Raw genomic sequence first — 25,649 nt, 5'->3', positions numbered from 1 at the left:
GGCGGAACCGGAGCGCAAAGAGGCGAACAGAGCCTGGGGAGGGCGTGCCGCCCTCAGCGCCCCGCCGGTGCCCCCTCCGACCCCCTTTCACCGGCGCCATCCCCGATCCCCGCGGTCACCGAGGGCCCACACCCGCCCCGCACTCCCTCCCGCTGCCGAGGCCCCTCTGGAGTCCGAGCACCCCCAGGGCCGGGCGGGACTACATCCCCCAGCATGCCCCGCGCCCGGCGCTGCGCCGTGACGGCCCCGCCCGGCGCGGCCTCACCCCCGCCCCGCGGTGCCGGCGGCGGCCATGCTGCGGCCCAAGGCCCTGACGCAGGTGCTGAGCCAGGCCAACACCGGCGGCGTCCAGAGCACGCTGTGAGTGCTGCGGGCCGGGCGGGGGGCGGCCTTCCCCGAGCGGGCACGGCGGGCAGCGGGCGCTCCGCGATGCGGGGTGACGCCGCTGCGGGGGGATGCTTTCCCTGCGCGGGATGGTTCCCTCGTAGCTACCCCGGGCGGATGCTGCCGCTGTCCCTGCCCCAGGGGATGCTGCTACCATTCCCCTGTCCCTGAACCTGCCTGGGCCGTGCTGCCCCTGTCCCTAGCCCAGGGGATGCTGCCTGCCCCTGTTCCTGTAGCAGGGGATGCTCCCTGCCCCTGCCCTGGGAATGCTGCCCCAGCCCCTGCCCCTGCCCTGGGAATGCTGCCCCTGCCCAAGGATGCTGCTCCTGCCCTGGGAATGCTGCCCCTGCCCCTGTTCCTGCAGCGGGGAATGCTCCCTGCTTCTGCCCGGGGAATGCTGTCCCCAGCCCAAGGATGCTGCCTGCCTTTCCTCAGCCCCTGCTCCTGCTCTTGCCCTTGCCCCTTCTCCTGTCCCTGCCCAGGGGATGCTCCTTGCCCTTGCTCCTGCCCAGGGATGCTCCTTGCCCTTGCTCCTGCCCCTGCCTCTGCCTGGGGATGCTCCCTGTCCCTGCCCAGGCCCTTCCAGGGGCAGGCGTGGGACTGACACCACTCTCCCTGCGTGGTGCTGGGCTACAGATGGTGCTGGCACTGTGCACAGCATGTGGGGCTCCTGATGTCTGGTGCTGGGATGCCTCCTGCACAGTGCGAGGGCCGTGCACAGAGCTGGGGCTGTGCACAGTGTTTGTCCCCAGGCTCATGCCCAGCCTGTGGCAGGTCCTGCTGCTCCAGCAGACTGATCCACCACTGCCCTGCTCGGGCCTGGGGGCCACTGCAGAGCTTTCTGGCTTTGAAGCCCCCCTGCCAAACCCCTGTGGAGTGGGAGTGTCTTGGGAGCAGTGCTTGGGACTGGGGGTTTGTTCTACCCCTGGTCTTGAGAGGGTGTTAGAGGCATCAGTTTGCCCTGCCGTGTCCTCCCCAGGCTGCTGAACAACGAGGGCTCCTTGCTTGCCTACTCGGGCTACGGGGACACCGATGCCAGGGTCACCGCGGCCATCGCCAGCAACATCTGGGTGGCCTACGACAAGAACGGGCACCAGGCCTTCAACGAGGACAACCTCAAATTCATCCTCATGGACTGCATGGTACGTGGGGCTGGAGCCTGCCCTGCCCTGCCTTGATGCCAGCACCGTGCTGGGGGTCCAGGCCAAGCTGGGGTGCAATGAGTGCTGTTTCTCCCTGGGCAGGAGGGGCGAGTGGCCATCACACGGGTGGCAAACCTGCTGCTCTGCATGTACGCCAAGGAGACGGTCGGATTTGGGATGCTGAAAGCCAAGGTAATGGCTGGGGGGGTCAGCAGGGCTGCATCCCTGCTTTGGTGTGGGAAAGGGCTCTTTCTTTTGGGATGGAAGGGCTGGAGGAAGCTGCCGTGCCTGGGATGCTCCTTGCACCTTGCAGAGACTCCTCTGTCCCCTGTGCCTGCCCAGGCACAGCATGACACCTTTCTAAGGTTCTAAACTGAAATATAAATTACAATAAGCAAGCAGGCAGTGGGCAACACGTGTTGCAAAACCCACCTGAGCGTGGCTCATGCCATTCTCTGCTTGCAGGCACAGGCACTGGTCCAGTACCTGGAGGAGCCCCTCACGCAGGTGGCCGCATCGTGAGCAGGCAGTGGAGGGCTCTGAGGTGCCACTGGGCCCCGACAGCATCACCATCACCACCCTGGGAGGGGCATGAGTGGCCCCACGGGCATCCCGGAGCTCCAGTGTGGTTAAAAATAAGGTGGCAGGATGCGGAAGCTGGGGGAATAAAAGCATGTTTGATGCTCGTGTGTGTTGTGTCTGTTTTGGGGGAGCTGAGGGGTAACACAGCTGGACAAGGTGCCCGTTGCCCTGGGGAAGACAAGAAGTTGCAAGGGGCTGTTGTCAAAGGAGGGGGGTTACAGCAGAGCCGAGCCCCTGCACAGCCCTGCTGGTCACACTGGGATAGCTGGGGGTGGTGGGGGCTCCTTCCCATCCTTATTTCCCTGCCTTTCACACGATGGCAGCAGAGGCGAGGGAACATTGAGAGCGGCGGGAGCCGGGCTGAGCGGGGGTTCTGCTCCTGGCACGGCTGCCCTCGCTGCCATCCCACCCCCCTCCGTGCCCTGCTCTGCCTTTGCTGCCATCGCAGCACACGCTGCCCTCGGTGCCATCGCTGCCCTCGGTGCCATCACACCCGTGTCCTCCCCACGCTGCTGTCCCACCCGTGCCACCCTCCCAGGCTGCCCCTGCTGCTCTCCATGTCCTGCCCGTGCCACCCTCCCTGCCCTGCTGCCCTCCGTGTCCTTCCCGTGTTGCCCTCCGTGTCCTGACTGTTCTGCCCTCTGTGTCCTGTCGGTGCCACCCTCCCTGCCCTGCTGCCCTCCGTGTCCTGCCCGTGCCACCCTCCGTGTCCTGCCCTCGCTGCTCTCCCTGCCCTGCTGCCCTCTGTGTCCTGCCCGTGTTGCCCTTCCAGCCTGCCCGTGCCGCCCTCCGTGTTCTGCCCGTGCCACCCTCCGTGTCCTGTCCGTGCTGCCCTCCCAGCCTGTGCCACCCTCCCAGCCTGCCCGTGCCACCCTCCGTGTCCTGCCCTTGCCACCCTCCCTGCCCTGCTGCCCTCCGCGTCCTGCCCTCGCTGCTCTCCGTGTCCCGCCCGTGCCACCCTCCGTGTCCTGTCTGTGCTGCTCTCCGTGTCCTGCCCGTGCCACCCTCCGTGTCCTGTCTGTGCTGCTCTCCGTGTCCTGCCCGTGCCACCCTCCGTGTCCCGCCCGTGCCACCCTCCGTGTCCTGCCCCCGCTGCCATCCCAGGCTGCCCGCTCTGCCCTCGCTCCCTCCGTGCCCACGCTGCCCGTACCGTCGGCGCTGCTCCCGCTGCCCCAGCCCTCCCCGCACTCAGGACCGGGCCCTGGCTCCTCCTCCAGCCGCCCCGTGACGGTCCCAGGGGTGACACTACCTGCCCAACCTGCGCTGCGACACCCAGTCCCACCCCTTGAACCGAGCGGCCGCGCTGCCGCCAGCTCGGCCTGTGTCGCCTCCGCTGCCCCGGACCCCCCTCGCCCCCCGGCAGAGAGGAACCCTCGGCCGCTCCGTGCCCTCGCTCGGCGCCTCCGGGATTCCGCCCCGCCGTCTGCTCGAGGCTTGGCAGCGGGAAGGAGGAAACCCGGGGCGGCCCTGCGGGGCAGGCGGCGGCGACATGGGCAGCGCCGAGGAGGACTATAACTTTGTCTTCAAGGGTGAGTCCTGCGCTCCATGCGACCCCTCCTTCCCCAAAAGGAGGGGAGCAGAAAGCCAGGGGCTGCGGGGAGGGAAGGAGGGTGCCCTTTCCCCAGGGCAGCTGTGTCCTGAGCTGGGGCGTTGTTGACAATCCCTGAAGCTGTGGTGGGCACCGGGAGCTACGGAGGGTCAGGGGACCGGGGGGACAGGCACGGTCTGCTGGTGGCAGTGAGGCCAGCCAAGTCCACAGAGACCCGGGGAGATCCACACTCACCCCAAGTCTGGAGCTGTGCAGTGCCAGGCAAATTGCTGTTATGGGACAGGGGGGGCTGTGAAAGCTGGGGCTGAGTGTGTGAGACAAACGCCACAAGAGCCTGTAACCCCCGAGAGCAGTGGGCATTGAAAAATCACTTTCTGCAGTGACCTGGGCAGTGGCACATGCAGAGGACATGGGGGTCAAAGCTGAGCTGGAGAAATGGAGGCACAGCCTCACACCTCCCATGCTGAGCTCCTTGGGCCCACCTGGTCTCTGCCAAATACTCTTAGCTGGAGCTTAGTGCTCACTGTGGGCAAGTGGAGGCAGGCTGTGGTGTGCCAGCTGTCCTGGGTGCCCACTGCAGCAGGGTGACCCAGGGCTCACCAACATCCTTGCCCTGCTCCTGCTGCCCAGAGGCCGCAGCCATGACCCTCTGACCAGCTCTGGGGCTGCACCAGCCCTAGGGAGCACAGCTGAAGGCATGACCACACCAGGGGTTAAACCCAGCCTCTGCCACCAGTCTGGGGTCACCGGACATCGGGCAATGCCCATGCAACCAGTGCTGGTAGCTGCAGCCCAGTGGGATTTCTCCTTCCTTCCTTCCACAGTCGTGCTGATCGGGGAGTCTGGGGTGGGAAAAACAAACCTGCTGTCTCGCTTCACCCGCAACGAGTTCAACCACGACAGCCGCACCACCATCGGCGTGGAGTTCTCCACGCGCACCATCCTGGTGGGAGACGCTGCGGTGAAGGCTCAGATCTGGGACACGGCCGGGCTGGAGCGCTACCGCGCCATCACCTCCGCGTGAGCACCCCAAACCCCTGCCTCTCCTGGGGCTGGGGGTCAGCCCCACGGGTGAGGATGCCGTGGGGAGGGGGGATCTGGGGCACGGAGTGATGGTGGGGTTCTCACACAGGTATTACCGGGGGGCTGTGGGAGCCCTGGTGGTGTTTGATATCACCAAGCACCAGACGTACGACGTGGTGGACCGCTGGCTGAAGGAGCTCTACGACCACGCCGAGGCCAGCATCGTTGTCATGCTGGTGGGGAACAAGACCGACCTTGCGCAGGCTCGAGAGGTGCCCATGGAGGAGGCAAAAATGTTTGCAGGTACAGGGCTGGGGGCTTGAGAACCTCCCCCACCAGTGCAAACACCTCTAAAGGAGCTCCAGATTGGAGCCATGTCCTCACTGGGGTCTGCATCGTCTCAGGGGTCTCCTCTCCTTGCAGACAACAACGGGCTGCTGTTTGTTGAGACCTCGGCGCTGGACTCCACCAATGTTGAGGAAGCATTCGAGACCATCCTCAAGGGTACAGGCTCTGGTGCCGTGGTGCAGCAGGTCCCAGGGCAGTGCAGGGTCCCTTTCCAAGGATGCAGGGCTGGGAAGAGGATGATGTGCAGCACTTCTCCCCCTGCTCCACTTGAGCTGCTTAGGGCTAGTTTCATGAGGTCTTTTGGTGTTTTCTTTCTGTCTGCTTTGGTTTTCAGCCTTTGGTGCTGGGCGTTTCACTCCCCACACCCGAAGCTTTGTTCTCACGGCCCCTGGGCATCCCTGAAGCCCCAGGGGCTGCTTCTCCCCCGTAATCTCCAGTCTCCTTCCTGTTGTCCTGGGCTCATGACTTGGTGTCTCCAGCATCCTGCCAAACCGGCTGTGGGGACCTGGGGGGCCAGGGATGGAGTCCAAGAGCAGCTCTCCAGGAATGGCAGCTGGACAGTGAGGTGTGCCATGCCATGCTGAGCCGTGCCAAGCCATGCAGAGCCATTCCATGCCGTGCTGGGCTGAGCCAGCCTGGCCCAGTGAGCTGCCAGCCCCAGCACAGGGTGAAGCACTAATCCCAGGTTGGGCAAGAGGAAATGGGCCAAGCACAGGGTGTTCCCCAAGCGCTGCAGGGATGCACGCCTTGTCCCTTGTCACCCCTCAGGTGGGGGGGTAAATAACTCCCTCTGCTGTGTAGAGGTGAAGGAAAGCCACCAGCACGCTGAGCAGTGGGGGCTGCAGGCTTGAAGCTGTCCCTGCATCCCCAGGGGGCCTTGGCTGACACACAGACCCCCCCAGCACTTCTTCTTTTGCAGAAATCTTCTACAAAGTGCAGAAGCAGAAGCAGAGGAGCAGCCAAAGCAACACGGTGGCACTTGCAAGTGAGAACCCTGCAAGCACGGCCCCAGCACAGGCAGAGAGGCGCCCGTGCTGCGTGGCCCTCTGAGCCCTCTGAGCACCCCAGGAAGTCCCCAGGGAACCCCACAACCCCGGGACACACCAGCGGCCACCAGCACAAGCTGGTGTCACCCTGCCTGCAGTGCCACCCCTGTCCTGGTGCAGTGGGGACCAGCAGCCTGGACAGGGTTCAAATTCTGCCATAAGCAGTGAGAAGCACCAGTTCCAGGAGCTCTTCTCTCTCTGTTGCATTTTTGCTGGGCCCTGATTAGCATCACCACTGTCACGCACCGTTTCAGCCCTTCTGGACCTGCAGGGCAAAATGACCAGGACACCCCCGAAGCCAGTAGGTTCTGGGCAGGATCATGCCAGCAACAGGAGCCTCTCTGATCACCTCTGGCCCTGGGGTTGCTCCTGTAGGGCCACCCTGTGCCGTGCACTGAGGATGAGGCTGACCTACAGGTGTCTGTCCCACCAGGGGCTGCTCTAGGGTGTGAAGTGGCAGCACTCGGCCCTTGGCTGTCCCAGCAGGGCCCGGTGCCACGGGGCAGGGAGCAGCTCTGTGTCCAGCACGGGCGTGACGCAATCATTAAAGGACTTGTGAAATGCAGATTTACTGAGCTGGAATTCCTGCGTGCTTGTGGTCAACGCCCTGGGTCCCCACCTTCATAATGTGCTGAAGATCCGTGGCCTCCAAAGCAGCCCAGCTGGATGCCACGGCTCCCCTGTGCCCCCTCCCACCCGAAATCCATGCTCCCCCTGTGCCCCCTCCCACCCGAAATCCATTCTCCCCTTGCGCCCCCTCCCACCCGAAATCCATTCTCCCCTTGTGCCCCCTCCCACCCTGAAGCCATTATCCCTCTGTGCCCCCTCCCACCCTAAATCTATTCTCCCCCTGTGCTCCCTCCCACCCTAAAGCCATTCTCCCTCTCTGTGTGCCCCCTCCCACCCTAAATCCATGCTCCCCCTGTGCCCCCTCCCACCCTAAATCCATGCTTCCCCTGTGCCCCATCCCACCCTAAATCCATTCTCCTCTTGTGCCCCCTCCCACCCTAAATCCATTCTCCCCCTGAGCCCCCTCCCCTTGCAGCCTTTCCCAGTTTAGGTCCCCTTGTTTGAACTTTATCAGTCCAAAGGATGACGCAGCCTCTCCCGGTTATCTGAAACCCCTCGGAACCGGGATAATTCCTGCCGGATTCTCCGTCTCTTCCCTCGCTTTCCCTTGGCACCACGCCCGGCGTGCCAGCCCAGCTCCGTGTCCCACCCACGGCTCTGTGCGGGGCTCGCTGTCCCCATCAGCAGCACACACAGGTGGTGGCTGTCCCCGCCCCCCTTACCTGCCCAGGTGAGCACACCTGGGTGTGACGGGCAGCCCCGGCCGCCAATGGGTGCGGAGCAGGGAAGGCTGTGGCCACCAATGGGTGGCAGGGCACAGCCCCTGGCAGGGCTGGGTAAGGCCCGGAAATCCCAGCTGGCCCAGTGGCACTGGGGCTGTGGAGCTGGGCGACATGCGGGGCAAGGACGATGAGTACGATTATCTCTTCAAAGGTGGGTGTGCTGCTCGTGCCCGGCCAGCCTGCTGCTGGCACCCCCGGCCTGGGACTGGGACTGGGACTGGGACTGGGACTGGGACTGGGATAGAACACTCAATTCCCAGTTCACAGGACGAGGAGCTGGGGCTGGGACTGGGAGAGAGCACTCAGCTCCCAGTTCATGGAACGGGAGGGGGGGCTTGGACTGGGATACAACACTCAGCTCCAACTTCATGGGATGGGGGGGCTTGTACTGGGATAGAGCACTCAATTCCCAGTTCGTGGGACGGGGATCTGGGGCTAGGACTGGGATACAACATTCAGCTCCCAGTTCATGGGATGGGAGAGGGGGCTTGGACTGGGATAGAGTACTCAGCTCCCAGTTCACGGAGGGGGCTTGGACTGGGATAGAACACTCAATTCCCAGTTTACAGGATGGGAGAGGAGGTTGTACTGGGATAGAACACTCAGCTCCCAGTTCTTGGTATGGGAGGGGGGGCTTGTACTGGGATAGAACGCTCAATTCCCAGTTCACGCTTGGCTGGGGGGGCTTGTTGTGGTGTTCCACTGTGCTGGGAAGGAGGGTGGGTGCTGGTGAGCCTGGGGCTGAAGTGCTGCCGTGGTCGGAGGGTTTGCTGGAGCTGCTCCCGTGGTTTGTGGTCCCGATGCTCATGCCAGCCTCTCCTGACTCCTGCGGGAGGGGCTGCAGCCCCAGCCGGGGTGCAGTGCCCTGGAGGGTGGCAGGGTGGCAGAGTGGCAGTGGCTGTGACAGGGTGGCCCTGGCAGGGTGGCAGTGGCCGTGGCAGGGTGGCAGTGGCCGTGGCAGGGTGGCTGTAGCCCTGGCAGGGTGCTGCTCCAGGGGGTGCTGGGGAAGGCTGCTCCGTGGGACTCTGTGGGTGCTGTTTCAGCCCCTGAGCACCCATGGGTGCCCTGCTCTGCGGCGCTGGGTGAAGCTGAGAGCCGAGTGATCTCCCCCAGCAGAGAAAGCCCTGCTGCTCCTCAGCTGCAGTGGAGGGACAGGATCTGGGGATCTGGGCTTGTCCTTGCTGGTGCTGGACGTGCTCTGACCTCACTGCTGTGCCCCGTGAGGGTGGGGGACAGGGACAGGCTCCTGGGGACACGACGTTGGCATTTCTGCCCATCCCTGTGTGCCAGGCTTCCCCGCGCTCTGCTGTGCCCAGAGCAGGTGCTGGGGAGGCAAAGGGACATCTCGGCAGTGCCGCAGCCTCCTGAGCCATAAAATCCAGGGTGTGAGCTCACCGGTGGGTGGCTGTGAGTCAGCCTACCCACACAGGCCTGCCCGCCAGGCCCCGAGTAATTCCAGCCTCCGACAGGACGTAATTCCAGCCAGCCGTGTGCTGGTAGCCCCTGGCTCCTTGCACACCTCCCCTGGCTGCTGCCCAGGAAAATCCTCCTGCCTGCAGTTACTCTGGGACCTGCTGTGGGGAAACTGATGCTGAGTGGTGCCTGGATGCCCTGGCAGGAGCTCTCCCAGCTGCTTTGTTCTGTGCTTCCCACCCGGTGCTGTGCCAGCTGCGTGGCTCTGAGGGGGCTTCAGTGCCTGGTGCTCGTGTGTCTGTCCGTCCCCTGTCATTCTGCAGGAGCCAGGGCTCACCACAGGCTCTTCATTCCCCTCCTGGGTCTCAGGGTGGTCTCTGGAGTCTTTAAAAATATAGAAGAATTCAGTTTTCAATGCAAGGGCAGCTCATCCCTTCCAAAGCAGGGGAATGCAGAGTTCAGGGGCATGGAGCTGGGCTGGTGCTCCCAGGGTCCAGCAGCTCTCCCCCATGAGAAAAAGGAGATTATCCCAGCTGGAAGCAGCATTGTCCCGAGTTCCACAGAAATGGGAGCATCAGTTGCTGCCAAGCACAGTGCACATTCCAGCTGTGCAAGGCCCTGGCACTGCCAGAGGGGCTCAGCATGGCTGAGGAGCAGCTCTGGGCATGGCTGCTCCTCAGACCCTTCCTTGGGGCCCTGTGAGGAGCTCCGGGCTCTTTCCATCCCTGCAGTGAGACGTGGAGGGTGGCAGTGGGGACAGAACGTGTCAAATGCTGTTGTGCCTGGGGTGGGGGGTGCTGCTCCAGCTCCTGAAGCCGTTCAAGCTCAGGGACATGGGGCTCATCACCCCCACAGGCTGCAGCACCCACCCTGCATCCCTGGGGTGGCCCAAAGCCCTCTGGAGCCTGCCACGGAGCCTGGCACTGCCAGGATGGGGATTGTGGCCGTTGAGCTGGGGAAGCAGCAATTTCCTGTTGGTAAAAAAACCGAGCTCGGATCAAAACTTCAAAGCTGGCTAATGAACCTGGCCTGCATTTCCTACTGCCTTGTCCAGGGCAGTCCAGGTGGCCCTCTCACATCTCCCTGCAGTGGGCAGCAGCTGAGAAGTCTCCCCGGCAGCTGGGAAAAGGGTGAGGGGTGGGATTCTGCCCCTCTGCTCCACTTTGGTGAGCCCCCCCCCAGCACAGGAGAGGCATGGAGCTCCTGGAAGAAGTTGAGGAAGCCACAGAGATGCTCCAAGGGCTGGAGCCAGGCTGGGGGAGCTGGGGATATTCAGCCTGTAGAAGAAAAGGCTCTGGAAAAACCTCAGAGCCCCTTCCAGTGCCTAAAGGGGCTCCAAGGGAGCTGGAGAGGGACTTTGGACAAGGGTCTGGAGGGACAGGACAAGGGGGAATGGCTTCACGCTGCCAGAGGGCAGGGCTAGATGGGATATTGGGAAAGAATTCTTGGCTATGAGGGTGCTGAGGCCCTGGCACAGACGCCCAGAGAAGCTGGGGTTGCCCCTGGATCCCTGGTGGCTGCACTGGTGGAGCCTTTGCAGCATGCAGGGGACCCATGTCTCAAGCTGGAGCTGGAGGGAAGGAGTTACCCAGGACCAGGAGCAGCATCCTTGCAGGATGGTGGCTGCTGAGGTAGCAGAGCCTTGCTGAGGCTCCTGCATGGTGACATCCCAGTGGCCCCTTGCTGTTCCTGTGTGCTCCCCAGCCTGCTCACTGGATGGTTGTGACCTCAGCCGTGCTGTTGTCCAAGCCTGGTGGGGACACATGTCCCACAGGTGGGTGAAGAGTCTGAGTGCACCTGGGGAATGAACAGGATTGGCAGTGAAGGAATTAAAAGTAACTTTAAAAATAAAACCAAAAACCTGTTGAGTCATAAACTCAACAAACTTGACTGGGGAGGTGTGTGATAAAGCTCCCCAGAGCCTGTTTCACCAGGTTTTACAGGAACCAGCCCCATCTGGGACAGGCACAAAATGCATTTAACCCACACCCAGGGACTTCCCAGCTGGTGGGCTGGACCAGCAGCAGAGAGGAGGATGCTTCCTTTCAAACTGTGTCTTCAAGTCTTCCAGCGTGCCCTCAGGGCTGGAGGGCACTCAGGGTTGGCAGGAGGAGCCCCAGCTCTGCCTGGCCTCTGCACAGGTCCTGATCCTGCTTTTCTGCCCACTTTGGGTACATCAGTGCACATGGTGCTTTCCCATCCTGCAGAGACAGAAACTTCTGGTAACTTCCCAGGGATGGCAGGGATTTTCTCAAGGGGTTTTTACAGGCAGCAGTGATGCTGCTGGGAGGCGTGGAGGCAGCTTCACCCCTCCTGGGTGAGATGGAGCTGGGGTCTGGAAGGGGGGGCAGATGGGGGGATTGGAGATGGGTGCCTGGGGGAGCTGACCCTGTCTTTGTGCCCACCCAGTTGTGCTCATCGGGGACTCGGGGGTGGGCAAGAGCAACCTGCTCTCACGCTTCACCCGCAACGAGTTCAACCTGGAGAGCAAGAGCACCATCGGGGTGGAGTTTGCCACGAGGAGCATCCAGGTGGACAACAAGACGGTGAAGGCTCAGATCTGGGACACGGCCGGGCAGGAGCGCTACCGCGCCATCACCGCCGCGTGAGTTTCCTCCCTCCCAGCCTGGGGCCTTGCCCGGGGCTCTGGAGCCGACCCAGGTCCTGCAATGGCTCCTTGGTGGTCAGAAGCCTGAGCTAGGAAGTGCCAAGTCATGATGACTGGGCCTTAGAAGCCCCTCTCCTCTGCCTTTGGACCCTGCTTATCTCTCTGTAAGCCTATGGGTCACTTTCCTTACTATTGGGCAATTTTCAAAACATCTGTATCCTATATAAACCCCTCCTTCTGCCCAGTTCACTGGAAGAGCTGTCACTGAGAGCCTTCGTAGAAGACCCCAATAAAGAATTCTCTGGAACCTCACACAGCCTTCTCCTCTCTCTCCCTGCATCTGCCTGGCACTTAGCAAGCTAAAGAGCTGAATTCGCCCTTGCTTATCTCTCTGTAAGACTCTAGGTCACTTTCCTTACTATTGGGCAATTTCCAAAACCCCTGTAAGGTACATAAACCCCTATGTCTGCCCAGTTCACGAGAAGAGCTGTCACTGAGAGCCTTCGTAGAAGATCCCAATAAAGAATTCTTTGGAACCTCACACAGCCTTCTTCTCTCTCCCTGCATCTGCCTGGCACTTAGCAAGCTAAAGAGCTGAAATCACAAATGAGCTGATAATTAATAAGTTCTGATATAATTTGAGCTTGCTACAGTTGCCTGTGGCTAGCAGCTGCTTGGGAGCTCAGACAGGCTGTGCTGAGCAGGACTGAGCTATCCAGACCAAGGCAGCCCACCAGGCATCATACCTTGGCTGGAAAGCCACCAATAGGGCCCTGCTGTGACCCTGTCCCCTCCCTTTTTATATTTTCTTTTCCAGAGCTAGGTCTAATAAGCTCTCTGAGAAATATAATACACCCAAGGATAGCTAAGCTGTCCTTAAGGGCATAAAATAAGCAGGATGACTTCTGTTGCAGTGTTGGAAACAAAAAGGTTTAATAAAAGGCAAAATAACAAACAAAAAAACCCAAGCCAAGTGCAGAGGTCTGCTCCTGGTAAAAACACCTCACAAAAGCCCCTAGTTCCTTTGTTCTCTTCTTTTTCTACCCAATTGGCCAAGCGTGACTTTTTGGCTTCTATCCAATTCGCTGCCCTTAAGTTTTATGTGAAGTCCCATGAAGTGGCTTTTCACCTAATCACTGAGAGAAACTTCAGGGCTTCTTCCCTTTTTTGGGAGGCACAGGATAGTTTTGCCAGTCTGCCAACAGAAGGCACATCCCTCCCCTCCCTGTCCCCCAGGTACTACCGAGGGGCAGTGGGAGCTCTGCTGGTCTACGACATCGCCAAGTACCTGACGTACGAGAACGCGGAGCGCTGGCTCAAGGAGCTGCAGGACCACGCCGATGCCAACATCGTCATCATGCTGGTGGGCAACAAGAGCGACCTGCGGCACCTGCGGGCCGTGCCCACCGACGAGGCCAGGAGCTTTGCAGGTATCTTCCCCATCCCATCATCCCATCCCATCCCATCATCATCCCATCCCATCATCCCATCCCATCATCCCATCTCATCCCATACCATGGATCCCATGGATCCCATCCCATCCCATGGATCCCATCCCATCATCCCATCCCATGGATCCCATCCCATGGATCCCATCCCATCATCCCATCCCATCATCCCATCCCATCATCCCATCCCATCATCCCATCCCATCATCCCATCCCATCATCCCATCCCATCATCCCATCCCATCATCCCATCCCATCATCCCATCCCATCATCCCATCCCATCCCATCCCATCCCATCCCATCCCATCCCATCCCATCCCATCCCATCCCATCCCATCCCATCCCATGGATCCCATCCCATCCCATCATCCCATCGTCCCATCCCATCATCCCGTCCCATCCCATCATCCCATCCCATCATCCCATCCCATCCAATGGATCCCATCCCATCATCCCATCATCCCATCATCCCATCATCCCATCATCCCATCATCCCATCCCATCCCATCCCATCCCATCCCATCCCATCATCCCATCCCATCATCCCATCCCATCATCCCATCCCATCATCCCATCCCATCATCCCATCCCATCATCCCATCCCATCATCCCATCCCATCATCCCATCCCATCATCCCATCCCATCATCCCATCCCATCATCCCATCCCATCATCCCATCCCATCATCCCATCCCATCATTCCATCCCATCATCCCATCCCATCATCCCATCCCATCATCCCATCCCATCCCATCCCATCCCATCATCCCATCCCATCCCACTGGAGTCATAGCACCCACCTGAGCTGACGCTGTTCTTGCAGAGAAGAACGGGCTGTCCTTCCTTGAGACGTCTGCTCTGGATTCCACCAACGTGGAGACAGCTTTCCATAACATCCTCTCGGGTAAGGGGCAGCCAGGAAAGGGAGGGACAGGAGTAGAGATGGCTTTGGGCATCCCTGGGGGCCTGGCTGTACTGGGTGGCATCTGGGTTGGAATCCTGCTCCCCTGCATGGGGAGAGGTGGGCATTTGCACCCCTGCAGCTGTGCGTTTGTGGAGGGAGCAGTTCCCCCACTGAAACACTTCCCTGAAGACCTTTTTCATCTGCTGGCAGAGATCTACCGCATCGTGTCTCAGAGGCAGATCACGGGACAGCCGGAGTCCGAGTTCGGCCCCTCCACCTCCATTGAGCCCATCCAGGTGCTGCCCACGCAGCAGGAGGGCCGGCAGGCGCCCTGCTGCCAGAACATCTGAGCCCCCGGGCTGCCCCCACCGTGACCCCCCAGCACACGGCGGCATCGGGGGTCTCACAGCCCTGAGCAGAGCAGTGAGCTCTGGCTGCTGTGTGTGCACCACCACCCTGCCCACGTGCTGTGTTTGTGTAGGACCAACAAAACCAACGCATCACAGGGTCTCCCCTCTCTCCCCGAGGCCATCCCCTGTGTCCCTGCTCCCTCCAGCCCTGCAGGCGCAGTGGGTGGCACTGAACAAGCCTGAACGTGGGGAGTCCCTGTTGGTGACTCCCCGTGGGGTGGGGATGGAGGGGGACGCTGGGTGCATCCTTCTCCTGCCTGGTGAAGCCAGCAGTGCTGTGGCCTGTCCCCCTGTCCCTGCAGCACCGAGAGCTGGGAGTGCCTCTGGGTGCTGCTGGGGCCATCCAGGGAGGGGTGTGGGTGTGACACCGTTTTTGTGCAAAGAGAAAAGCTGTGACTCTTCCATGGGAATGGGCTGGGGGGCCCTGGCCTTTGGGAAGCCCCGAGGAGGGGACAGGGGAGCACCAGGGATTTGGGGTTGAGGGCAGGGATGAGGTGCTGAGGGTAGGCAGTGGTCCCTCTGCACAGGGGGGAGCCAGGGTCAGCACTGGGGACCCCCTCAAGGTCCCCCTGGCATAGCTTGGCCCTTCCCTGCTCCAGTGTTTGGCTGGTGGGCATCACCCAGGGTACTGGCACAGACTGTGCTGAGCTCTGTGCTGCTGTCAGGATGATTGGCAGGTGTCAATCAAGAGGGTGCAGGTGGGAAAGCCTGCATTGACCCAGTACTGGGAGTGTAGCCCCTGTCACGTGGGGTTTTGGGGGATCTTTCTCTCCACAGCTGCCCCCAGTCTCTGCATTTCCCTTGGCTGTGCCAGTAGGATCCGGGCCACGGTTCCCCCTTGGGGCATGGTTTGTCAATGAAACAGAAATTGAGGCAAAATCCCCAAATAAAGCTGCTGCTGAAGCCTTTTCTGTCTCTGCCAGGTCTCTCCTTGAGGCAGGAGCAGTGCCAGCCCCACACGGGGCAGCTGGGAAGCATCCACAGGCAAGGAAGGGTGAGGAGGAGGAGGAGGGCTGGGAGGAAGATGTGACTGCAACCCGGGCAAGGGGCTGTCCTGCTGGGAGGCCAGAGGGGAGAGCTTGAAATTCAGGCTTAGAAGAGGTGGGATCCTGCTGCTGGTCCAGAGGTGCACAAATGGGGTGCAGAAGCAGCCACACCACAGGGGTGCCCCTTTTTATCCACCCCAGCCCTGGCAGCACCTTAACCCTGGCTCCAGCCCCCTGGCACTGTGTCCCTACACCATGGCACTGCCCCCTCCAGAGGCAGCCTCATCCCTGAGCTGGCCAGACCCATCCTCTGTGACCCCCTGGGTCTGCCTGCAGCTGGGGGCTGTCCCCAGCTGGATGGTGTGGCCCCTTCCCCACGGGCTGGGCTCTACCCCATGCCCACCTCAGCTGGAAAAGCCCTGGAAACGTGCAGGAAATGCCAGGCACCACCTCCTCCCACGCCATCTGCCCACACCAAAGCACGGTGCCAAGAGGTGATGTCAGCCCCACCGGCTGGAGAGGTGGGCATGTGGGGGATGGATGCTGCTCCACAAAGGGACAGGGCTCAGCCAAGTGTCCCTGGGGCCTCCCTGCCACAGGATGTGCCATCAGCCGGGCACTGGCAGGGGGTGGTGGGTTCATTTAGACTCATGGAGGCTCAACAAGCCAGATTTGTTCCAGGTTTTTCAGTTTTTGGGGTGTTTTCTGCTGGGATGAAGATGTGGGAAGGGTGAAATGTGGCTCACAGACCTGCTAGCCCCAGCTCTGGGAGAAGCAGCTGCCTCGGGAGGGGGTCACCATCTCACAAGTGCTTTAATGAACCCCAAGAAGTGCTGCCAAAAGCACGTGGGAGATGGGGATGCAGGAGGGGTGGCAGAGGGAGGTGCAGCCCCACTGCCCTGGAACTCAGCCCAGCAGGGCTTTGTTCCCAACCACTGCTCCCTAAAGTGTGAACAGACACAAATCAAGAGCAGATACCAAGTTTCTTAAGTAATAATACTTTAATAAAATTAAGTTCTTAATGTAATTTAGCACATTTAATACATTAACCCTTTCCCTTCTTTGTTTTCTACAAGTTGTGCAACATCATTATTTTAATTTTATTTTATTTTAATTTTTTTTTTCCTTCTCCCATTATACTATATGCCTCAAAACTCAGACAACAAGCCTAACTCTACTTCTATGTTCGGTTATATCTCTCTCTCAGGCCTTTATTTTTTTGCGTAACGCCAGAGAGATGAAAATACCTGGATGGAACATGTGATCGGTTTCCAATAGTAACAATCCCGACTACAGGTTTCCTATGATGTTAAAAGAAAAGAGGAAAAAAAAAAAAAAAAGGCCAAAAAAAAAAAAAAAAGCAAACATAAAATACAAAATACTAGGGAATGGACTTTCAATGGAAGGGCCACAGAGTCAGGGGGCTCCGTGGCCAGCTGGCTCAGCATGAGGTGGGAGAAGCGTGGGGCAGGAGCGTGTGCCAGCGCCCAGACCCGAGGGACAGCGGCTACACAAAACTTGTGCATGTCTTCTGGGGAGAGGAAGCCAACGTGGTGCTGGGCAAGCAAAGCCAAGAAGGGCTGGGGAGGGCTGTGCTGCCCTGGGTGGGTGTGGGGGATCAGCTGCTGCAGGGACCCCGTGGCCTGGGGTGGTTCTAGCACATCTCCTGTGGGAAATCCCACTGGAGCTGCTCTGCCGGAGTCCCCAGGCAGCAAGTGCAGCCTGGGTGTCTTTGATAGCAGGGCAGAGCCAGAGGAAGTCCTCTGCAGCAGCAGGGGGATGCTCTGGGCATCCCTGGGGATTTCCTTGGCTTGCCAGGGGTTGGGATCAGAGCTGGGATCAGAGCAGCCAGCCCTCGTGCCCATTGCCTTTCATGTTTGCTTAACACTGCTTTCTAATCAGGAGCAAATCCCACACTGCAAAACAGGATCCAGCCCCTGGTCCTTTCCCCCCCCTTTTTTTTTATGATTATCTTTAAAAGAATTCATAAAGAAAAAGGAATGCTGATGGTTTCACAGATAAGCAGAACAGCGTGTAGCCATGTCTTGTGTCCCAGCTCCTGGGAGCCAAGAGCAGATCTCACTGGCCACACCACACTGCTACACCTCACCACTCTGTTTCTCTGCAAGTTGTTTCAAAAGCATCATCACAAGCCCAGAAAGCACATCCTGCTGTCAGCAACCCGGTGCCACCATGGGAGGGGGACTTCATTTTCGCACAGGCAGTAGTGGAACTACTCCAGATTTTACATTAGTGTCACTTTACTGGGGGTGACTTTCAATTTGCTCCATTAGCAGCCCTGAAGCGATGCTGGAGCAGATCCAGCGGGGATGCTGCAGCCTGCCAGGGCTGCAGTGACTCCAGATTCCAGCAGAGTAACCCACTGGAACAGGGGAGTCACAGGAGAGGGAGGCAGGAGCTGCCCAACCTCTGCTGTCTCCTGCTGGCACGGCACGGGCAAACCAAAGTCTGCCTAGCACAATCCCAGCTGAATTTTTCACTGGGTAAGCTGACAGCAGAACGTGACTTCAAGTTTCTACAGGATGTGAAAACCCACCCTAAAACACAGAGATTGCTCCCTAACATCCTAGAAGGGGTTTTTGGAAGAACCAGCCCGTGCTGGCTCTGCTGCCACCAAGGACACCTTGCTGGGGTGGGACGGGACCCACTGTCCTCACACAAGTGACGATAAAGTGCATCCACCCTCCAGTCCAGGGCACCACTGCACAATGTCCATCACTGACGCTTCTTCAAGTATCAAATTAAAAAAAAAAATGAGGTAAAACAAAACTGAAAGAGCAAACAGGCCGCCTCGCCGCCCCGGCAGGGAAGGACCAGGCGCTTGATTCACCGAGCATGAACCCCCCCAGAAGAGCAGGAGCCGTCCTGCCCTGCTTCCCGAAACGCCCCAGCAACCGAGGAGGCTCCCGGGGAGGGAATCTCAAGATTCACAGTGCTATTTATACGCAGAAACCGAATGAGAACTGTCTTCATTCCTGTCCTGACCTATTGCATGGCTTTGCTGAGTGGTGAATGCTGGTAGGGGCCAGCCCAGCCCCCCGAGGCAGGCAGGGAGCGAGGGGCGGCCGCCGCGCTTCTCAAGGCATCTGTGCGGATGCTCCCAAGCTGCAGGAGATCCGTGGGTTTGCTACAGCTGAGCCACAACTCGGGGGAGAGGAGCAAAGGCCAAACCCAGAGGGAAGCAACTCCTCAAGGGTGTTTTCTTTGCGGCACTCGGCTTTGCTGGTGACAGCGTTGCCGGCTCGGATGTTCCTTTCCGAGTTCTCTCCTTCAAGCAGAGATTTTGGTGCAGTGAAAAGCATCACCAGCACTCCAGAGAGAAGTGCTGGCCTCTCTGTGGAATGAATGGAGCAGCTGGCAGGGGCACGGGCCACGTCCTGCCCCAGTGCTGTGTTGCCCTGCCCTGCAGTGCTCAGAGTGGGTTTGCCACTGCAGCACCCTCTGCCTGCTGCCAGCTCCAGGAGCTCTTGCTCCTGCTCTCGGCACTGCAGCGACTCAGATCCATCCACAGCCAACGTGCTGTGCTGGCTAGGAACAGCCTCCAGCCTCCTCTGTGCTCCTGCAGCCCAAAACCAGGCATGTGCCACGAGTGTCACTGTCCCCGAGCAGGACAGCAGCAGGGCAGCTGTCAGAGAGCAAAGCTGTGGGATCAGGGATGTCGTGGCCCATCAGGGCTGTGCCTCTGGGGCCAGCAGGGGCTTTTCCAAACATCTCACCCAGTGCTCAAAGCTGGTGTTTGGAGGCCAAGCAAAGAAACACCCAACAAACGGAATCTCCTGGAAGATGCCACGTGCTAAAAACAAGCGAGCTCATCTCGAGGTGCACAGCATCTCCCGGTGCAACGCCACCAGGGTGAGAGAGAACCAAGCAAAAGAAAGAAAACAAAGAGGGAACAAACCAACCCTAATGCCCTGGCACTGCCCAGTGCAAGGGCAGAGCCTCCTCCTGGCACCTCGCTGCCTTCCAGCTCTGTCTGTCACCTTACAGAGGGGAGATCACCCAATCTTCCTTTCCTTCTCCTTCCCACCTGGGATGGTCCCGCCTGCCCATCCCAGGATCTTCCCACACCTTTGGTGCTTGGAGAAGTTCAAAAACCAAGAACAGCCCAAGGAAAGTAACAGCAACTTGGAACATTTTTCTGCAATTTCCTGCTCCAAGCCCAAGGCTGGAAGTCAGAATAAGGCAAAAATTAATGGCCTAAAACTTCCTTATTTTGTTCCATGACTAGCCAAATCTGCCTATTTTTTATTAAAAAAGCAACACAAACCCCCAAACGTATCTTTTTAAAAAAATACATATTATTAGATCCTTTTTTTTTGTCTTTTTTTTTCCCCTCTATAAAAATAACTTCAGGACTTTGATTGACAGAAGGTACCAGTTGGTGGTTGTTATTTTGTTAGGCTTTCGGTCATTTATTTGTTTGCTTCAGAAAAATAGTACCAAAAAAAATGGAATTCCTGGGGAAGTTAACAATGATCATGTTCACAAGTTTATTTTACATTCTGCTCTGTCTGGGATCACTTGGATCTACTATAGATTAAACAATATGGATAGTATCTACTATTTGAACTAGTTAATTTTTTTTTAATCTTTACTCTAGGATTATATGAAATAAATTTGAGTGTTTATTATTATTAACATTTTTTTAATACCCATCAACGCAAACCTTTTTTTTCTTCTCATTTTTGGTTAAAAACAAACAAACAAACAGAAAAAAAAAATCTTTTTTTTTTTTTTTAAATGCTTCTTTGAAAGGCAACAGAGCAGAAACATCACCCCATCACCCTGCTGCTTTGGGAGGGGAGCAGGGCTGGATTTGGGGTGTGAGGGGGACAGACTTCCCCCAGCCCCCAGCCCACAGGGGCTGCTCAGCACATCCCTGGGATGAGATCCATCACACTTCAGGGTGTGCTGGAGCCACGCCGAGCTGCTTTCCTGGGAGCTCAGCACCCAGCCAGGGGCGCTCCCACTGCTCTGGCTGTCCCTGCCACGGGTGCCAGCAGCAGCTGTGCCCTCACTGCCTTGGGGAGCAGATGGGGGGGCTGTTCCCACCCAGGATGGGCTGGAGCTGGCTGGGAGCTCTGCATGAGCTCAGCCCCTGGCTGCTCGGAGCACCAGGACGAGCGCAGGGCTCTGGTGTGGCACAAGCTCCAAAGGAATCACCAGGGATGTTCTCAGATCCTGCCCGGCCTGAACACTGGCACCAAACCCTCCACCCAGCTCAGGAAAGCCTAAAGGGGGGCACCAGAGACCACCCAGAGCCCCCAGGAGCGTGCCCAGGGGGTGTCTGTGCCAGCATGGCCAGCAAGGCTGTGGAAAGGACCACAAAGCCTCAAGTTACACTGGGCTCTCTGCAAGCAGACCGAGGACAAAACTGCTCTGGCTCCCTGGGATGGGATCAGTGCTGGAAAAAGGAGGAGGGCAGGAGCTGGGCAGTGCCAGCTTTGCCCTGCCAGCACCAAGCTCCTGTCCCAGGGAACCACAGCAGGAGGGAAATGTGCTCCCCAGCCCGTGGGGTTGGGTCGGGTGGGAGCCTGGCATGCTCAGGGTGCCCAGGGAGGGCTGTGCCACAGCAGGGCTGGGGCTGGCCAGGGCCACTGTGGGGTGATGCTGCCCAAAGACTGCCCCAGAGCCAGCCCCGAGCCAAAATCCACCCAGACCTCGACCCTTTCCAAGGGTCCCAGATGGAGCAGCCACAGGCTTGGGTTTATAGTGGTTTTTGTCTTCTACTTCTCTGTTTTTAATTACCTTTTTTTTAATCTTTTTTTTTTTTTGTTTAAATACATCCAACTGTGTTAATTTCTTATTTGTGGAAAGGGCTATCTGCACCATAACTATCACCTTTACATACACACACGCACACACGAAAAATGAAACATATATTAAAAACACTTTTTAAGCAATACTCTGGATACAAATGTATTTTTTAACCTACATATATTCTAAACCTTCTAAACTTTTAAGGATCACTTTATCATAAAATAAAATATCCTTTTTTCTTATAATAAATTACCTAATAAAAAGTATTTTTATTAGCCCAGTTCCTTGCTACATTTACATGTAATAAATGCATTTATTAAAATAGAATATTAAATTATAAAGAAATGTTCTAATTTTAAAATCTTAATCTTTTTTTCCCTCCTCTCTCTCTCTTTAAAAAACACCAGGAAATGCATCAAAATAAACCCTTCAAACACCAAACAAAACAAGTTGGAGTATTTTGATTTCAGAGGTTAACAATATTAACAGTCTGAGCCTTTGTATGTATGAAGATTATTATTTTTTTTAAGAAAGAAAGAAAAGAGAAAAAAATAATAGATATCCCTCCAGCTGAAAAATACTTTTGCAAATGGGAGCTAGGACAAGATATTTTTATAGTATCTCCTCATTAACTATAAATCCAATTTTGGTTCTTTTTTTCTTTCTTTTGTTATGCATTATAATACACACTATTCTCTATATAGTTTATGTCGACGAGGATGACATCACAGCATGATTTTACTTTATCCCTCCGTTTCCCTTTGTTGCGTTTTGTCACCCGCTCCCCCGCACCGTCCCTTGTCCTGCAGGCGCCGTCCCCCCGCGGCAGCTCACAAGAATGCAGATTGCAGGTTTGGGGACACGGCACAGGATGGGGGAGCCCTGGCTCCCCCAGCCCTGTCACAGCTCACTTCCACAAGGAAAACTGGCAGGGTGAGCCCCAAACCCAGCACAGCCCCAAGGCCCCGCTCCTTGTTTGCAGCCGGTGCCAAAATCGGTTTGGTAAAGCACGAGTGGAAATCCCAGTGCTGAACTGGGAGCACACCCCACCACAGCCCCTGTCCCCCTGTGGGGCTGAGCCTGCCTGGACCTGGACATGTCCTCAACAAACCTGGACACATCCTGCCTGGATCTGGACACGTCCTGAACAAACCTGGACACGTCCTGAACAAACCTGGACACGTCCTGAACAAACCTGGACATGTCCTGCCCACACCTGGATATGTCCTGAACAAACCTGGACACGTCCTGCCCAAACCTGGACACGTCCTGAACAAACCTGGATATGTCCTTCCTGGATCTGGACATGTCCTGAACAAACCTGGACACATCCTGAACAGATCTGGACATATCCTGAACAAACCTGGACACGTCCTGAACAAACCTGGATATGTCCTGCCCACACCTGGATATGTCCTGAACAAACCTGGATATGTCCTGCCTGGACCTGGACACATCCTGAACAAACCTGGACACCTCCTGAACAGACCTGGACACATCCTGCCAAACCTGGACACGTCCTGCCCAAACCTGGACACGTCCTGAACAAACCTGGACACGTCCTGTCAAACCTGGACACGTCCTGCCCAAACGTGGACACGTCCTGAACAAACCTGGATATGTCCTGAACAAACCTGGACACGTCCTGCCCACACCTGGACACGTCCTGCCCACACCTGGACACGTCCTGCCCACATCTGCACACATCCTGCCAAACCTGGACACGTCCTGCCCAAACCTGGACATGTCCTGAACAAACCTGGACACGTCTTGCCCAGACCTGGACGTGTCTGCCCTCTCTGCTCCCAGCCTCGGGTTTTGGGCACCTGCCCTTGGTGGCCCTGCTTGTGCCCTCGTGTCGCTGCCTCACAAAGACCACCACCACCAGCATTCTCACGGCACGGCATGGCACGGCATGGCACGGGTCACCGCGGTCCCCACCTTGCCTCCAACATCCCTAGGGGCTGATGCAAACCCCGGGGATAGGGGATACCAGCAGTGCCCATTGGCACCAGCCCCTCTCGGGGGGTGCCCGTGTCCTGTCATCGCTCCCAGGATCCCACCCCGCTTCGGTGGGATGGGATTTTGCAGGATGGAGGTCTCACAGACCAGACTTCCCACAAGGGTCCTGCTGCTCCTAATCCAGAGGGAGGAAGACCCAGTTTGGCGTTTGGGGTCCCGGTTCCACCTGCCTCCCTCCAGCCCAGGCGCAAGTGGGGCGTCCCCACGGCTTCAGCACCCCGAGGGTGTCACCCCAAAAGCCTGGCAGGGATGGTGGGGGCAGCTGAAGCCAGCGAGGTCCAGGCCAGTTGGTTCACACTGCAAGAAGGGGTCACCTCGAGGTGGGAAGGAATGGGAGAAGCTCGAGGAGCCGGCTCGGTGGGCGCTGCAGAAAAGGGATGGGTGCAGGAGAAGGGGGCTGTGTTTAGTTATCGTTATTGCTGGTGAATTAGACCAACAAGCCATTTTTAGTCACCTATCAAGGAAGATACAAGTCAGAGCAAATAGTTAAGGTCATGGGCATTTTTCTTGTTTTTTGTTTTTATTATTTTTTTTTTAAAGATTTTTATATATATACATATATTTAAAAAGAGGAAAAAAAATTACGCAAATTTGTTGTTTAAGCCCCGCAACCGGGCTCCCCATGGATGCCAACAGGCAGGGCCCAGGCTGCCCCTCTCCGGGTGCCCCACGGGGCCAGGGAGAGGCCCGAGCCCCCCGAGTTCCCTGCAGCCCCCACTCGAGGCAGAGGTAGCTCTCGGTGCATTTACAGCGCCTGTTTTTTCTTTCTTCCAAAGTTGCTACATCAAAATATGGAGTCGGTGGGGGGTACAGCGGGAAGCAGGGGACAGGGGAAAATCAAAATAAAAACAGGGGCCGAAATACTTCTATTCATTTTAAACTAGAACTGCTACATCAAGCTTTTTTTTTTAATATATATGTATATGTATATATATATGTGTATATATATATATATATATAAAGGTTATTGGAACTGAAGATTTTATTAAAGGCCAACTTGGAGACTTGAGTAGGAACGTCATCTGCAGAGAGGAGCAGCCCCCCCAGGACAGCCCCACTCTGGTTCCCAACAGCAAGCATTGGACGTTTGTTTGGGTCATGATTCTTTTTTTTTTTTTTTCCCTTCTTTTTTTTTTTGTTTTTCTTTTTTTTTTTTTTAAAGAAAGGGGTTTTGTCTTTTTCTCTAACATTTTTTTCAGCATGCAGGAGGCTTTTACATCGTTTTCGCTTGTTAAGGTGAGGGAGGAGGTACAAGGAGCAGAGGAGAGCCCCCTGTACCTTCCCCATTCCCCACCCCCTACAGTCAGTGCTAGAACAGGTCCCCCCACCCCAAGTCCCCAACACAGGGGTCTCCTTCCCCCCTCCCCACTCCCACCCACCTCTTCACAACCTGGCATCAAATAAAGACATTGATCAAGAACTTGCTCACATTACCACGAACAGACTCCACTCAGCCAAGGACGACTACTCACTCACTAACACGGGGGCTGCGGCCGCCCCCTCCAGCCCCAACACCAACGGTTCTGAACGCCCCTCCGAAGGGTGGCTGACCCCCCTGCCCACCCCCCGACCCCCGCCCCCCGCCCCCCAGCTCCACTCTCTCTACATCAGCAGGAGAATTCTGCGCCGTGAAGGGATAAAATGCAACCCTGGGGTGGGGAGGGCAGGACGGGATGGAGGAGGGGGCGCCGGGGAGGGGAGAGGTTCCCGGAGAACAGCAGTGCCCCCCTCTCCCTTCCCCTCCCTTCACCGGGACCAAACGGAGGCCAGATTTTGAACGAGAATGGGTCAGTTTTGGGAAGGATGCGGCCAGGGCTCCTTTGCTGAGGGGAGGAACGGCTGTGCCCCAGGACAATTCGGGACATGGGGGCTCTGGGGGTTCATCCAGAGCAGCCCAGACCCCCATCACCCTACAGAGCCCACACCGGAGGGTGCAGAACACGGCGCCTTCCCCCAGGAAGTGCTCGCATCCCAACCTTCTCCTGGTGTGAAAGGCTCTGCTGCAGGGCCGGGACAACCGCCTGGCCAGGGATGTCCTGGAGCTTTGGGGAGGAGGGGAGTACCAATCCTGCCTACTTTTGTCTTCACTGTTTCCAAAACATCAGCATCCACTACAGCCTGGGAACATTGTCCACCCCTCCAATCTGCCCCTACGGAACGGATTAGCATCGATGCAAAACAGTGGAGGCGTGCCACCACCCCACCATCATTCCAAACCCTCCAACTGGTATCTGAAGGTCAGAAGTGGATCTTTACCAGCACAGATAAAGCACCAGCACCACCCGCCCCAGCAGAGTGAGCTCAGCCCCTTCAGTGACTGCAGCCACGGCTGGCATGAGCCCGCTGTGCCAGGGCACAGGCAGCACTGGGAGCAAGCAGCAGCAAACCAGAAGGGAGGATGTTCCCAGGAACATTACCACGATGAAAAGAAAGTCTCCTGTAACTGAAGGGAATAAAAAAATCTCAGGTGATTTTTTTTTTGCTTGTTTGTTTGGGGTTTTTTTTTTTTTTTTGTGTTAGAACTGTCTGCGCCAAGTTGTGAAACTTGTTGGTTCAGTTCTAAATCAGGGTCCAGGATCTGTGAGCAGAAGTTGAGGGGTAGGAAATGGGGGAAGCGGTGGTAGTGGGAGAAAAATTATATATATGGGTT

The 25,649-nt window shown here is 57.5% G+C and overlaps 3 protein-coding genes across 4 annotated transcripts; all 3 read left to right on the top strand.

The window, feature by feature from the left end:
- Positions 1–207: 207 nt before the first annotated feature.
- LAMTOR2 (late endosomal/lysosomal adaptor, MAPK and MTOR activator 2) lies at positions 208–2,211 on the top strand. The gene is made up of 4 exons (XM_064401504.1): positions 208–360; positions 1,364–1,526; positions 1,629–1,718; positions 1,992–2,211. The coding sequence occupies exons 1-4, from the start codon at positions 293–295 to the stop codon at positions 2,046–2,048; spliced, it is 378 nt and encodes a 125-aa protein (XP_064257574.1). The 5' UTR covers positions 208–292; the 3' UTR covers positions 2,049–2,211.
- A 944-nt stretch (positions 2,212–3,155) lies between these two features.
- Positions 3,156–6,647, top strand: RAB25 (RAB25, member RAS oncogene family). 2 transcript variants are annotated; one of them, XM_064401673.1, is made up of 5 exons: positions 3,156–3,637; positions 4,482–4,677; positions 4,790–4,983; positions 5,104–5,184; positions 5,948–6,647. In XM_064401673.1, exons 1-5 carry the CDS (start codon positions 3,598–3,600, stop codon positions 6,076–6,078), a joined length of 642 nt encoding a protein of 213 aa, XP_064257743.1. In that variant the 5' UTR covers positions 3,156–3,597; the 3' UTR covers positions 6,079–6,647. The 2 variants fall into 2 exon arrangements, with proteins under 2 accessions (XP_064257743.1, XP_064257742.1); XM_064401672.1 differs by lacking the exon at positions 3,156–3,637 and having other exon boundaries at positions 4,231–4,677.
- An 816-nt stretch (positions 6,648–7,463) lies between these two features.
- Positions 7,464–15,118, top strand: LOC135288238 (ras-related protein Rab-11A-like). Its single transcript, XM_064401581.1, has 5 exons — positions 7,464–7,577; positions 11,249–11,444; positions 12,684–12,877; positions 13,720–13,800; positions 14,011–15,118. Exons 1-5 carry the CDS (start codon positions 7,538–7,540, stop codon positions 14,148–14,150), a joined length of 651 nt encoding a protein of 216 aa, XP_064257651.1. The 5' UTR covers positions 7,464–7,537; the 3' UTR covers positions 14,151–15,118.
- The last annotated feature ends 10,531 nt before the right edge of the window (positions 15,119–25,649 follow it).

Source organism: Passer domesticus, chromosome 32, assembly GCF_036417665.1.
Source record: "Passer domesticus isolate bPasDom1 chromosome 32, bPasDom1.hap1, whole genome shotgun sequence".
NCBI classification, from domain to species: Eukaryota; Metazoa; Chordata; class Aves; order Passeriformes; family Passeridae; genus Passer; species Passer domesticus.
This window is presented reverse-complemented; position numbering and strand designations above follow the sequence as displayed.